This window comes from Sminthopsis crassicaudata, chromosome 1, assembly GCF_048593235.1.
Source record: "Sminthopsis crassicaudata isolate SCR6 chromosome 1, ASM4859323v1, whole genome shotgun sequence".
Lineage (NCBI taxonomy): Eukaryota > Metazoa > Chordata > Mammalia > Dasyuromorphia > Dasyuridae > Sminthopsis > Sminthopsis crassicaudata.
Window position 1 is genome coordinate 156,664,439 of NC_133617.1, and position 14,032 is coordinate 156,678,470.

At 30.3% G+C, this 14,032-nt stretch overlaps 1 protein-coding gene across 3 annotated transcripts in view; it reads left to right on the plus strand.

Annotated features, from left to right (window-relative positions):
• The window catches only part of MMP16 (matrix metallopeptidase 16), a 489,795-nt gene that overhangs the window by 412,173 nt on the left and 63,590 nt on the right, over nt 1-14,032 (plus strand). For all 3 annotated transcript variants that reach the window (XM_074270106.1, XM_074270093.1, XM_074270101.1), the window contains exon 8: nt 9,621-9,771. In XM_074270106.1, the coding sequence (XP_074126207.1) occupies nt 9,621-9,771 (151 nt within the window). The remainder of the gene's footprint in view (nt 1-9,620; nt 9,772-14,032) is intronic.

A 14,032-nucleotide genomic window follows, 5' to 3' on the forward strand; every position in this document is an offset into this window, starting at 1 on the left:
CAAGAAATGAAAATAAAACAAAACAAAACATGTCATTTGCACAGTAGAACATCAAGTTGGATTCAAAATATGTAACAATAAATTTCCATGCCAAAAAAAGCATATGTAATAATAGAACATTTCATGACTTTCCATTTTTACTTCCTTGTAGATTATTCTTTTGTTCTCTGCTATTATTTTTTTTAACTTTAGTCTTTTTGTTCCTTTTAATTCCCCCAACCCTCGCATGTAATGAGCTATAGTTAAGCATGTATGTATATTCATACACATACACACACACACACACATATATACATACATATGCATTTACACATATGTAGGCATACATCTAAAACAATATTAATATATCTGATATGTAATTTAGATTACTCTCAATTAAATCTTTAAGTTTTGCTTTGTCTAAGAGCAATGATTACCACCCCTACTTTTTTTCTAGTAAATTCCCTGATCACTAAGGAAACACATTCACAATGAATCAGTTTATATATATATATATATATATATATATAAATATATATATATATATATATATATATATATATATATATATCTTTTCCTATCCCTGCTAATTCTTCTACTTTAATTTTATTCCTTAATTTGCCTTGCTATTACTTAACCTTCCCCCATCCTTGAATCCCTTCCTTACCTTTTCCCCTGACCTTTTCTTTCCTTCTTTTTTCATTCCCATTAATCTCCAGACCTTATTTCACTCTAAACCCTTTTGGCCCCCACCTTATTCTATGCTAATTTTTCCTCCTTCTTTATCCCTTTCACATTAATCTATACACCTTGTCCTACTGCCATAAATTTACACACTCTTCTATACTTTATCTTATTCTATTCCCTCCCCCTTATTACTTTACAGATTTGGGAAGGTGCTATTTAACCTATTATTGAACTGAGCAGGTTTTCAGAACTACCAATACTCCTCCCCTCTCTAATGCTTCTGTGTTGGTTCTTTGCACCGCATTCATATAGCATAATTACTATTTTTACCTTTTCCAAGACTATTTTGCTTTTTAGAATCAGATCATCCTAGACTAAAAACAAAACAAATGTATTCTTATTGAATCCCTTGAAACCAATACTTGATGTTGGTTCTTATATATTAAATTTTCTAACATGTTCAAGTTTGTTTGATACAAAGTCTTGAAAATCTGTTTGTGGAGTGACCACTTTTTTCATTGAATATTATGAAGAATTTTGCTAAATATGATATTTTTAACACAAGCCTAGTTCTTTTGATTGTCAAAATATATTATTTCAGCACCTGTGTGTATTTTTTTTGTAGTTGCTAATAAACCCTACAGAATTCTAAATCAACTCATTTGGATTTTTGGCTTTGGTGGTTTCTTATAGAATTTAGTCTGGGGATTTACAATTTAGCAATAATATTACTATGTGTTTTCCATGTTGACTCTCTTTGAAGTGGAGGTCTATTCTATCACTTTGGGACAATTTTCTTTTATTATTGCTTTCATTATTGTGTTAACTTCTGGAAAAGTTTTTGTTTTCATAAATTTTAGGTATATATTGATGGAATTCCTTCATATTGTGAATATGCAATATATGTCTTAAAGCAAAAATTATAAGCAGTCATTTGCATTTTGATATTTTTGATCCATTAAGTGTCTTAGAGGTCACATTATAGTGAAGTGAAAGTCATACATGAATTAAATTGATACATCCGAGATTAAATATAATTTTATTTAGAGATGGGTTCCTTTATGACTGCTTACCAGGAAAAAGCAGTAATTATCAATTTAGAGTAAAATGAAAAGATGACATTTGATGAGTTTAACTTGAAAGAATAATACAGATTGGTTTAGATCTCTGTCTATCTCTTCCTTTAACTTGGGGTTAACCAAAGGATTTAGGGCATTATGTTACATATATTCCTTTGAAAATTGTGGTTTCTTATTATTAGTTTTTAATTGGCAAAGTGGAATAAATACTTCAATCTAAGGTCAGTGTGATTTTGGTGTGTTTATCTTTATTATATATTTATTCACTTATTAAGTCTTCCACACTTCTTTATCAAGATTCAGGAAGGCAATAATATTCTTTCATATCTATTTCATTTTTACTTTATATGTTGAAATATTTTTGTAGTAATGTAACTTTAAAAAATTCAGAATTTTTTCAATCTCTGTCACTTCCTATTATCATGATATTTAAATCTTATTTGTTTTGCTATATCCTACCACCTGGAACTAAATAGGACATGAAATCATAAAGGTTTTTAAAGGAAACCATATGGACTTTAAAGTTAAATGTTTATTCAAATGAACTAAGTAATCAACCTAAAAACAATACCAGATAGATAAAGTTCTCTAAGAAAAATGTAAAATTTGTTCCAACTGGCTTTTAAGATATACTTTTCTCAACAAGAGATTTTTCTGAAAGGAATTCAATCAATGCCTACTTATTAAACAAGCTTATTCATTGCAATATGTGGTGTTTAATGTGAATCAAATAGATAATAAAAGTAGTGACTTTATTGGTAAGGTTCATTTTCAAATGCTGGTTAGGCTTCACTGACATAATAGAAAATAACTATTACAAAATGACACCACTAAATACTTATTGGACAATCTCCACACGTGTAACTCTATACTTAGGTATGACAGAATAATATAATATGATGTAAATTCTGCCCCTAAGCAGTTGTAGTATAATGGAGAATATATAAACATTTAGGAGCCTTTGTAGAATAATTGACAAATTAATGTTAATTAGGATATATGTAGTGAAGGAACACAGAATTATATGTATCCAACAACAAAGTTGGATGAGGTTAATTATGAATTGTAGTCCAGAAAAGCTGAGCTTTGAGGAGGGCATTACATAAGAAGAGGTTTTAGAAATGATCATGAGAAGAATGGAAGTGATTTTAAAACAGGAACTGAGCAATTTTATGAAAGTAAGAGAATAAACAGAATTGTGTATTGGGAACGTGGAGTGATGAGTGAGGGAGTTGGTCAAATGTAATCAGACAAAATGATGGAGAATTGGCATTGAATGTTAAGCAAATGAGCTTGTAATTAATATGATAGACATGAGAAAAGGCACCCTTCCCAATCACTATAGGTTCTTTGACAATATAGTGACATAATTGTAATGTCATGTGAGTTGTGGATAGAAAATTTTAGAGTAGATGAATATCAAAAGAGAGATACTGCTTGGGCAGGTGTAGTCATATTCCAGAAAATGGTATAGTAGTAGAGAGAACACAAATAAGACTTGTAATAAGGAAACCTGCCTAATAGTCTTATCTCTGACATTACATGACAATATGACCTTAGTAAGCTGCACTCTCTGCACTTCAGTTTTATTCTTTATAAAATAACGATATTTCCAGTTATTCATTCATTCAATCAGCATTCATTAAGCACCTTCTCTGTGTAGAACACTATCAAACTGGATCATCTCTATCATGATTTTAAGCTTTAATGTTTTAAAACATCTGCATTCTTGATTCCTTGAAATAGCTGATTCATTGTGAATGTGTTTCCTTAGTGCTATCTTCTTCTTAAATTCTGCATAGTACATGAACAATTATCTTAATTCAACAAACCATGACATAAGAGTCTGACCCCAGTTTAATGTTTGAAGAATTTCTTATGGTCCAGAATGTCCATATGAAATGAAATCAAGGAAAAAAAAAAACTCAAATAGACCAAATTAGACTGTCTTTTGACTGATAGACAATAGAATAACTAATGACAAAATGTGATTACTGTTTGAAGTACATTTCATTTGCCCTTAAAAAGTCTTCTATATAATTGTTTTTCATTTTTTAATAGAAAACCAAACCTCTTTACCTTATAAAGGAAAGCTTAATTTAACCTCATCAGGACAAAAAAAAAAAGATACTTTTAATTGTTGTGTTCTTTTCCCTACTCTTTTCTTTATGTGGAATTGGAAAATTAAATGTATAAACCACAATAATTGTCAACTTAATTTCATAAAAAAGAGTTTTATACTACAAATACTTTACTGGTAATTTGCTTCTTTTCTTATTTCTTACAATGTGCATAGCTTCTAAAATGTTTTTTTTTTTTATGGAATGCTATATCTAATGTGTGTCTGATGAGTTTTTTTCTGATTAAAATAATCCTATTTAAGAAGGATTATTGGAATTTTTTCCATCCCTTGGTTTTTGCTATTAAAGAAAGAAAGCCTGTTGGGAGAACTCTTTGGTAGAAAATGGTCTGTCATTTTGAAAGGAAATTCAGAATTCTCTTTCTCCCATCATTGAAAAAAAATACTAGGCTTACACTATAGGAATGCACCCCTAGAGAATATGGAAACAAAACAAAACAGGTAGAATGACAGGAATTTCCTAGAGGAACTGTAACTCTCATTTGTTCACACATCTTTCCCCTCCTGCTGACATCCTGGAAAATATACAGACTAAAACTGTAGGAACAATTTCTGAAGCCAAATACAGTATAGGCAGCCTGGAGTTCTGACTGTCTAGAAAAAATTTGACAGCCAGATTAGGGAGAAAGCATGGGGTAGTTGCCTTGAAAAGAATGGATGATACTATGATTAACCAAAGAACAAGTAAGAATATGCTGATACATGCTAGAGTGTCACAGCTTGAAAATCGGTGACAATCAGCTGAGAGAAACTGATAAAATATTTATTCTGCAAAACCAGCATGTGGGGATGTGAAACTGTATACCCTTCCCCAATGAAGAGTGTGATAAAATAAAAACACATAGTAAATCCCAAAAATCCAAGATAGCAGACAAACCTTCCTTTAAAAAAAAATAATAATAATAAATCTTCTCTTGTTGAATACTAGAGAAGGGTAACTGAAATATAGTAAAACCTCTTAAACAGATTAATAGATTTTCATTCCCATTGAGTTTGGGCTGGGCATGATACTGAAACTTTGGGGTTAAATTAGGTTTCCTTATAAAATATTTATGCAAGGTATTACAATAGGGTAGATTTGTACTTGTGGCATGGGTATTTCACACATAGTAAATATGATCAATTAAATTCTGTTGTCTGACAGTATATTATTTAGATGTGTCATTGTATTTTCTCAAAGCAATATCATTATATAATCTGTTTTTACTTCTTTATCAACCATTTTACTTCAAAAAGAATGAGATCCTACATTATAGTTCAGATAGACAAAAGGCATTCCAGCCTTTAGGATAATTTGTTGTTCAGTTTTATTATCATTATATGCCTACTTCCTATATAAATTAATAGAATTATGATCCATGATACAGCCTGGATGAACTTCATCTTGGCAAATATAATTACTGAGACACATGTCAGTGGTCTTCAAAAGAACATGGAGAATAAGGAGAGTAGAACTAGTCTGGAGAAGGGAAAATGTTTATATAATTTTCAAAAATATCAAGGGGACAGAGAAACTTTTAAGTCAGTCAGTTCAATTTAATTGCAAGGGAAATTGAGAATCCTTCATTAAATAGATACCTGGTGAATATTTAGAATAGAGAGTAATAAATACATAGAGCCAATAAATCTTTACCAAGAATAGGTCATGCCTAACTAAACTTATTTTCTTTTTTGACAAGATTATCGAACAGGTGAATTAGGAGAATGTCCTATAGCATATAGCCATCTTGTGATTTAATAAATTTTAGCAAAGCAATTATTACCATATCCCATTCTCTTCTTATGTGAACTATTGAGATATGAGGCTTGAATATTAATATAATTAAATGGATTCAGTGTAGTTTGAATGGTCAGACACAATGGGTTATCATTCATGCTTTAAGATGTTAACTTAGCAGAAGGTCTCCAGTGGATTGTTCCAGTGAACTAGTCTTGGTCTCATGCTATTTTACTTCTTTCTTTTAATTACTTGGATAGGGGAATAGATGGAATGTTCATCAAACATGTAGAAAACCAGAAATTTGTAAAAGAAGTTAATTCTGTACATGACAAGCAAAATCCAAAAGATCTTGGCTAGATCATTGGTCTAATATGAAATTTGATTGGAATAAATGTAAGGTTTGATGTTTGCATTCAGGACTCAATTAAAGAAATATAGAATAGGTGAGATGTGGTTAGACAGCAGTTTGAATATCTAAGTTTGCAGTATAGTGGAAGTTGAACATAAGATTTCAGTGTAATGTGGTAGCAAAAAAAAAAATCTAATTTCTTCATCTGGTACATTAGGAAAGGCATAGTTTCCAGATTTTGAGAGATAATCGCTCCTTTATATTCTGCCCTTATCAGGTTATGTATTGAGTTATCAAGATCAGTTCTGCATGGTACCATTTAAGAGGCATATTAAAATAGCAGTATGAATGGTGAATTATTTGAATCCATACCATATGAAAACCAGGTTAGTAAACTAGGAATGTTTTGTTTGAATTATTAAAAAAATATATGATAATTGCATTCAAATATTTGAGGATCTGCCATGTGAAAGGTTTAGATTTCTTCATTTGAACCCCAAAGGGAAAAACCAGAAACAGTTGGTAGAAGTAGAAACATGTTAGGTTTAATATTTCTTATTGATTGTCTTAATGTCTTAATGATTAGTGCTTTCCAAAATTGTAATGGGCTGCCTCAGGTGATGATGAATTTCTCTTTCTTGATATTTTTCAAGAAGAGATAGTGGAGATACCTTTTATATATAGCTTGGATTAAATAAGTTTCCTTCTATGTTATGGGCCAGAACTCTTGTATTTGAAATAAGGATTTTTACAAGGTGTTAAGTCAGTGGATAATGATAAGGATAATGATTATCTAGTTTAGCATGGTTCTTAATAGTTCTCTAGTTCAGTACATGTACTTAGTACTTAATATAGTTCTATAAGATTTACACCTATGATAATGTAATTATAAGAGAGCATATAATTCAGCCAGAGTCAGAGCCAGAGAATATAAGCAGACTGGAAGTGGGAGCTCAAGCTCTCAAGGAGATAGAGATTCAATTCCATCTTCATCAGCATTGTGGCTGGCCTGGCCTCCTGCACTTCCCCAATGAGACCAAGGCCATTCAGAGCCAGAGACAGACTCAGAAGGGCTCGGAGAGAGACTCAAAAGGGGCCAGACTCGTAAGGGACCCAAACACACATTCATTCCATAGTTCACCTTTATGGTGACTGGAGGCTGAAGCATAAGGCCTCAGATTCAGAGAGATTCATTCCCTCTTCATCAGCCTAGTGGTGATTACTGAACTGAAAGGCTAGTCCAGAGACCTCCAGAAAACTAAACAAGAACATTATACTTCTAACTCTCAAATCTTGTGGTTTTCTGAACAATATGTGCTATTTATATAGATTTGCATACATATTGGTATTCTTATTGCTGAGAAAAATAAGGATCAAAGAAATAACTTACACATATGATCACATGGCTGTTCTAAGACAACATTTTATCTTTTTCTTGAGTGGCATGACAGAATCTCTTAATTGCTTTGCTAAAACCTATGTATATGTCTACTACATGTCCTTATTCTAAGAATTTTAAATAGTTCTTTCCTCTCTGTCATTAGTGATCACTTATTCTATTGAATTCACCCTTTTCTTACCAGCTTAGCTACTTGCTTTTTCACTTTATAGACTAAATAGATCATAAAACTTTTGAATTCTTGTTGCATGCCCTTATTTCCTGTCTCCATATATGTCTTTAAAATGTTTCATTTAATTGGTCTATTGATCCACATCAATCACTTCAAATAACTATTTTTACCTTTTCCTCTTAATGATTTTTACCATTTATAACTTCAGAACTTTATTCCTCAAAGACTCCTATCCACCTGACCTGACTTTTCAAATTCAATTTTAATTCATGAGATCCAATCTATGCTGGCTTTAAATCCTTTGAAATCTGGTGTCTCAAAATGAAAATAATCATCTTTTCTTCTTCTAGAAATTCTTAACTTTTATTATGACTTTCCTCTGTGGTTTCTAATGTTTCTTATACAACATCCAATTTCTCTTTGTTGACAAGAATCAAAACTCAATTATAATTTCTTTGTGTTCCTTTTGAGAGATGAAATAATTTTAAAAAAAATTAAATCACATTTTTTCAGCAAATATATGGATAATTTAATTCTTATGTATCTATATTATTCATTCTGCCAGACATGCAATCTCTTTTCTAAAGTGATTTCTTACTTTTTTTTACATTGTCAGTAATCTACACTAATATGTAATAGAAATATACCAATTTAAATATACTGTCAATTTTGCTTACATTTTTTCCTCTGAAGATATTCATTCAAAGCATCCCACCATGATTTCCACCTCTGCTTCCTGTATTCTGTCATATAAATATATTTGGTTAATTTATAAATAATATATATAATAATATATAAACTATATATAAACAGTATAGGGCTAATTTCTAAGCCCTATATTTTTCCATCCTGTTTGGAATATTTGCCATATTCTAAACATGGATCTCATCCTAACAAGTCTCAGTGAATCAGTGAATTCAGATTAGTCTATCTTGCTTGTTAGCCTTATTTTATAATTTTGCTTATAAAAATTAGGCCATAAGTTTCATTACTGATTTTTTTTAATTTTTCCTCTATTATTATGCACTTTTAGCTCCACAGTATTGTTGGAAAGAAAAAATGTTGTACAAATGTGATTTAGTAGAGCCATCACTATTCAGAAAACTAGGGAACCTGCATAAAGTAAATCTCTCCATAACACCCTGACCAGTATTTGCTAGAAATTTGAAATGTTTATTATCCCATACATTAGTATACTATTTAAAAGCAATTCCATTGGTATAAAAATCAATTTGAATTTCTTAAACTTTTTAATTATTTTAATATTTAAAATATTTTAAGGTTATTGCCTTTTTGCTAGATTAAAATGCTAGCATAAGTCTAGAACTGCAAGGGCTACCAGAAGTCTTATGGCCAAACTCTCTTATTTTTTTTTCCTGATAAATAATATAGTGGCAGAGATTTTGAATGAATTACCCAGTATCACATAGCAGAACTGATATTTGAAAGCAAGTCAAAATCACATTAATTTTTTCTGTTACCACTTTCTTAGTAAAACCTATTCTAATGAGTTAAAAGGAATTATCTACAATGATTTTCTTAAATATTTGAGGATCTTCACCAGATCCTCACATAGTGCAAACTTGTGGCTTTTCAGTTCTTGCTTATCTTTCCCCATGCTACCTTGACAAGTAAGATAATCTCTTTGAACCTAAGTTTATGTACAGCAAATTGAAAATGTTAAATAAGTTCTTTTTTTCTTGCAAATATATCATACTATATTGGTGGACAGGCTGGTAAACAGAGTGTCAGCCTTGGACCCAGGAATAGCTGGATTCAAATCTCAATATACCACATATGACCTTGAGGAAGTAATTATCTCCCATGATATGCAGATAATTCTATAAGACTATATGTTTTGTACAATTTGCATCAATGAGATGGAATCACCATATCAAGAATACCTAATAGCTATGAAATAAAGAATAATTTTAAAAAATATTCTTCTTAAAGGTGATATTCAGGGATTCAATATGCTTTTTCAGGGAACATTCAGAGAATGCAATAAGCTTTTTATCATATTCAGTTTTGAAAAGAATATATACAAGTTAAATATTATTATAATTTCTGTAATGAAATTTTTTATGTTGTACAGGTAACAAATATTGGGTGTTCAAGGATACCACTCTTCAACCAGGTTATCCACATGATTTAATAACACTAGGAAATGGAATTCCACCCCATGGCATTGATTCTGCCATATGGTGGGAAGATGTGGGGAAGACATACTTCTTCAAGGGCGATAGGTAAGTATATAATTCACTTAAGTTTACATTTGTGCTTCTAAGTAGTATATCTATCATTTTGAAGAAATCTCTTCTCACCTTTACTTGCATATATTCATTACTAGGAACCTAGCTATGTTCATTTAAACAAAATAAAGCCATCTGAGATTTGAGATAAATGTTTCATCCAAAGATATTTCAAAATGATTTTCCTAAGAACACTAAAAAAACACTGAAATTATGAGGTGAATACTATTTCATTATGGCTTTCATTTTCCTTAAATTTGTTTATTACTTAAGGTGAAAAATAAGTCTGTTTAATCCATGTAAGGGTTTTTCACTGAAGTGATATTTCCTTAATAAAATCTTATTGATACATCTATTTTTTTGTGTTTTGTTTTCAATTTTTATAATTTTGCACATATTAGGAAGGCTTTCATGATTTTGAAAAAAAAAAAAAAAAGATGAGGTCCCCCCTCAAAAGTGTTATTTAGTTTTCAGCAATCCAGTAAACTCAAATTAACCTAAACATTTTTGTACAGTTTCTTTTAATTGTAATATGATTTTCCTTTAGTGTTAAACTCCTTTACATGATTTGCCATTTGCTTTTCCCCTTTGTGTTATTTCTGACTTTTTGTTTATGAAGAAAAAACAGTATTTATTAAATATTACAACTTTGAGTTTGTGATTTATCTTCTCTCTGGGCCCCAAAATCATCTCTAAAATGAAGTGTTTGGGCTAATTGGTTTCTAAGATGCTTTGCAGAGTCAAAACTGAGAGGTTTCTATCGTATTTAGAGCAAGTGAATGGTCATGATAATCACCATAGCCAAACAAATAGGAAACTAGCTTCCTTGTTCTGTATATGCCTTACAGAAATCATTTACTCACTCTGTTGCTTTTTCTATATGAAAAACATGATAACTTTAAGATACCAATTATAAAATCTGTGAAATATATATATATATACATATATATAGCATAATGTATATATATAAATATTGTATAAGCTATGCAAGCTTATCTATAAAAACTAGATGCATTCCATCTTTTAAACTAAAAACAGTTCATTTGTTATGTTTTTTTTAATAAAAAGAAGTACAAAAAATTTAATACTGACATAGTATATATAAACTCAAATTTATTAAAAATCTTATTTATTAATTTTTGTAGCTTAACCAAAGCAAAGCACTGAAAATGCTTAGATGGACTAATTTATATATATATTTCCCAGATCATATAAATAAGGACTGATTGGTATATATATATATATATATATATATATATATATATATATATATATATATATATATATATATATATATATACACACACACACAGAGTCACACACAACAGTCTAGGCTGAGTTACAATAAATTTCTTTTAGGCAAAGAATGACATTTAATAATAAAATAATAAAAATCAACTGTTAAGTAATTATGAATGTGGTAATTTACATTACAATTAATTATTTCTGCTTGATAGATCTGAGTAAATCATGTTTCTATTATTTCAGCAAAATACCATAATTTAGAGTTAAATTATTTCTGACACAGTGTCTGTTCTATCTTCATGTAAGATAAAATGATTTTCTTGTGAAATTTATTCATAGACTTAAAATTATTATACTAGGAAAAGTAATAACAAATAAGAAGTAACTTGATACTTGAAACAAAAAGCATTTTAATGGCTGTTGAATGGAAGAGTCAATATCACCTAGGAACAACCACCAAAAAAACTCTGTAATTTGTGACTTGTAATTCAGAAAGTTTACTTAAAAAATTATTCTTAGATTCTTGTTTTATACTTTCACATTCCTAAGGTAGGAATGTGAAATCCCATAGGTAGAAATCCAACTTTACTCAACAATGGCAAAAACTTGAGATATTAAATCATTGTCTTCGAGTCAAAACCTTCATAAAAATGTACTTAGCAAAGCATTAAAATGAAAGAACTATCCAAAGAAAATTCTATTGATGGGGAAGTTGCTACTTAAAGCCATAAGATACATAATGATGCTCAGCAGGACATAAGTGCAATACAGTATGGAAGCAGAAGAATGAGGAACACAAGACTTGCTGAGATAATTGAGCTATAACAAGATATTGACCACCAGTGGAAGTAAATCCATTTCCTGCTAAGTTTCTCAGGACATATTATTTATACTGTTTTTTTTTCCCCCTTAATGGATTGTTAGACATTAATTCCCCTGCTGATTTTAATTGCATAACTGTGCCCATTCAGGACAAGGTGCAGTGCTGTGCTGGATCTTTATTGAAAGGGAGATAAAGGAAAATTATTAAAGAAATCTCAGACTGGACAATACGAATACATAGTGAGAAAGAGACATATCTGTGTGAATTTCTTAGCATACACATCAGAATTTTAAATGAAACATTTCAGATAATGATTAAAATTATCATTTGGGTACAAAGGATAAAGGACTATCCACATATGCAAAAACATCATGATTTTCTCATTTTTAATTTTCTGGAACCCATGGGATTGCTGTATAAATTTAAGTGAAGAATATGTATTAGTAAAAATCACTACACAGCTTACACTTGGACTAATGCTAAATATTTTTCAGTAACTAATAGTGGAGTAGACGTTTAGATAATTTCATATTTATATAACCACATTTTTGTGTTTCTTCAACTACTGCTATTGAGGTCATTAATCAATAATCAAAAATTCAGTATGCTTTTTAAAATATATCTCAGTTAAGTAGCAAACTTTGATAAAATATTTGAAATTGTTTACATCTGTTTGACTTTATTTACTATTAAAAACTTTAAATAAAAATAAAAACAAAAAGAAAATAACATGTTATTAAAATTAATATAAGATCATTTGGAATCTAAGGATCTGTGGTTGAAACCTGAAATGAATAGGTTGATTCGCTACAAAGACTCTGGATATTCCCTATGATCCAGATAGGAAAAAACATAATTCAATATGACCTCCCTTCTTTCAGCTTCCAACTCATTTTTATTTTCTTCCCTCCTATTTTCCTATAGGGTAAAGTATGATTGCATATGCTATTCCAGCTTTGAGCCAATTACATTGAGAATAAGGTCCACCCCTTTGTTGCCCACCCCTGCATTTCTCTATCCTCTGTAATAGGTATTTTAATTCTTCATGTAAAATAATGATAGAGAGTAACAACATCCTAAAATGTGAATTGGAAAAGATAAAGGATTAACAGGAAGTGCAGGGGAACAAAATTTATGAATTGGAAAAGGTTAAAAAAATCACAGGAAAGTAGGATTTCTGAATGGAAAAGATAAAAAATTCCCAAGAAAGTAGGATTTGTGAAAGACAATAGCTCACTAAAATATATATGTGTGTGTGTGTGTGTGTGTGTGTGTGAAATGGAAAAAAATTCCACAGAGCAAAATAATTCATTTAAAAACTCAATTGGGCATATACAAAAAGAACTAAAAAATGTGAATGAAGAAAATAACTCATTAAAAATCAGGATTCAACAAATAAAAATGAATGATTCATTGAGAAACCAAGAATCAGTTAAGCAAAAAAAAAAAAAAAAAAAAAAAAGAAAAGCTGGAGAATAACATCAAATATTTACTGGGAAAATCTATAGACCTGGAAAATAGATCTAGGAGAGATAATCTGAGGATCATTGGACTTCCCAAAAATTATGATGAAAAAAAAAAAGAGCCTAGGTTCTATTTTACAGGAAATCTTCAAAGAGAACTGTCCAGAGATAATAGAAACAGAAGGAAAAATAGGCATTGAAAGAATTCATTTGAACACATTTTGAAAAAGACCCTAAAAAAAAAAAAAAAAAAAAAATCCACGAAATATTGTAGCCAAGCAGCAGAACTACCAGACTAAGGAAAAATATTGCAAGCAGCCAGGAAAAAACAATTTAAATACTGAGAAGCCACAATAAAGATCACTCAAGATTTGGCTGCCTCCATATTAAAGGATTGAAGGGCCTGGAATCTGATATTCTGAAAGGCAAAAGAACATAAAGATGATCCAACTCACTTCTAGTTGATCAATGATGGACAGAAACAGCTACACCCAGCGAAGAACACTGGGAATTGAGTGTAAAATATTTGCACTATTGTATTTCTACCCAGGTTACTTATACCTTCGAAATCCAATTTTTACCGGGCAACAAGAAATAAGTTTTCCACACATATATTGTATCTAGGTTATATTGTAACACATTTAATATGTATGGGAATGCCTGTCATCTAGGGGAAGGAGTAGGGGGAGGAAGGGGAAATTTTGGAAAAGTGAATACAAGGGAT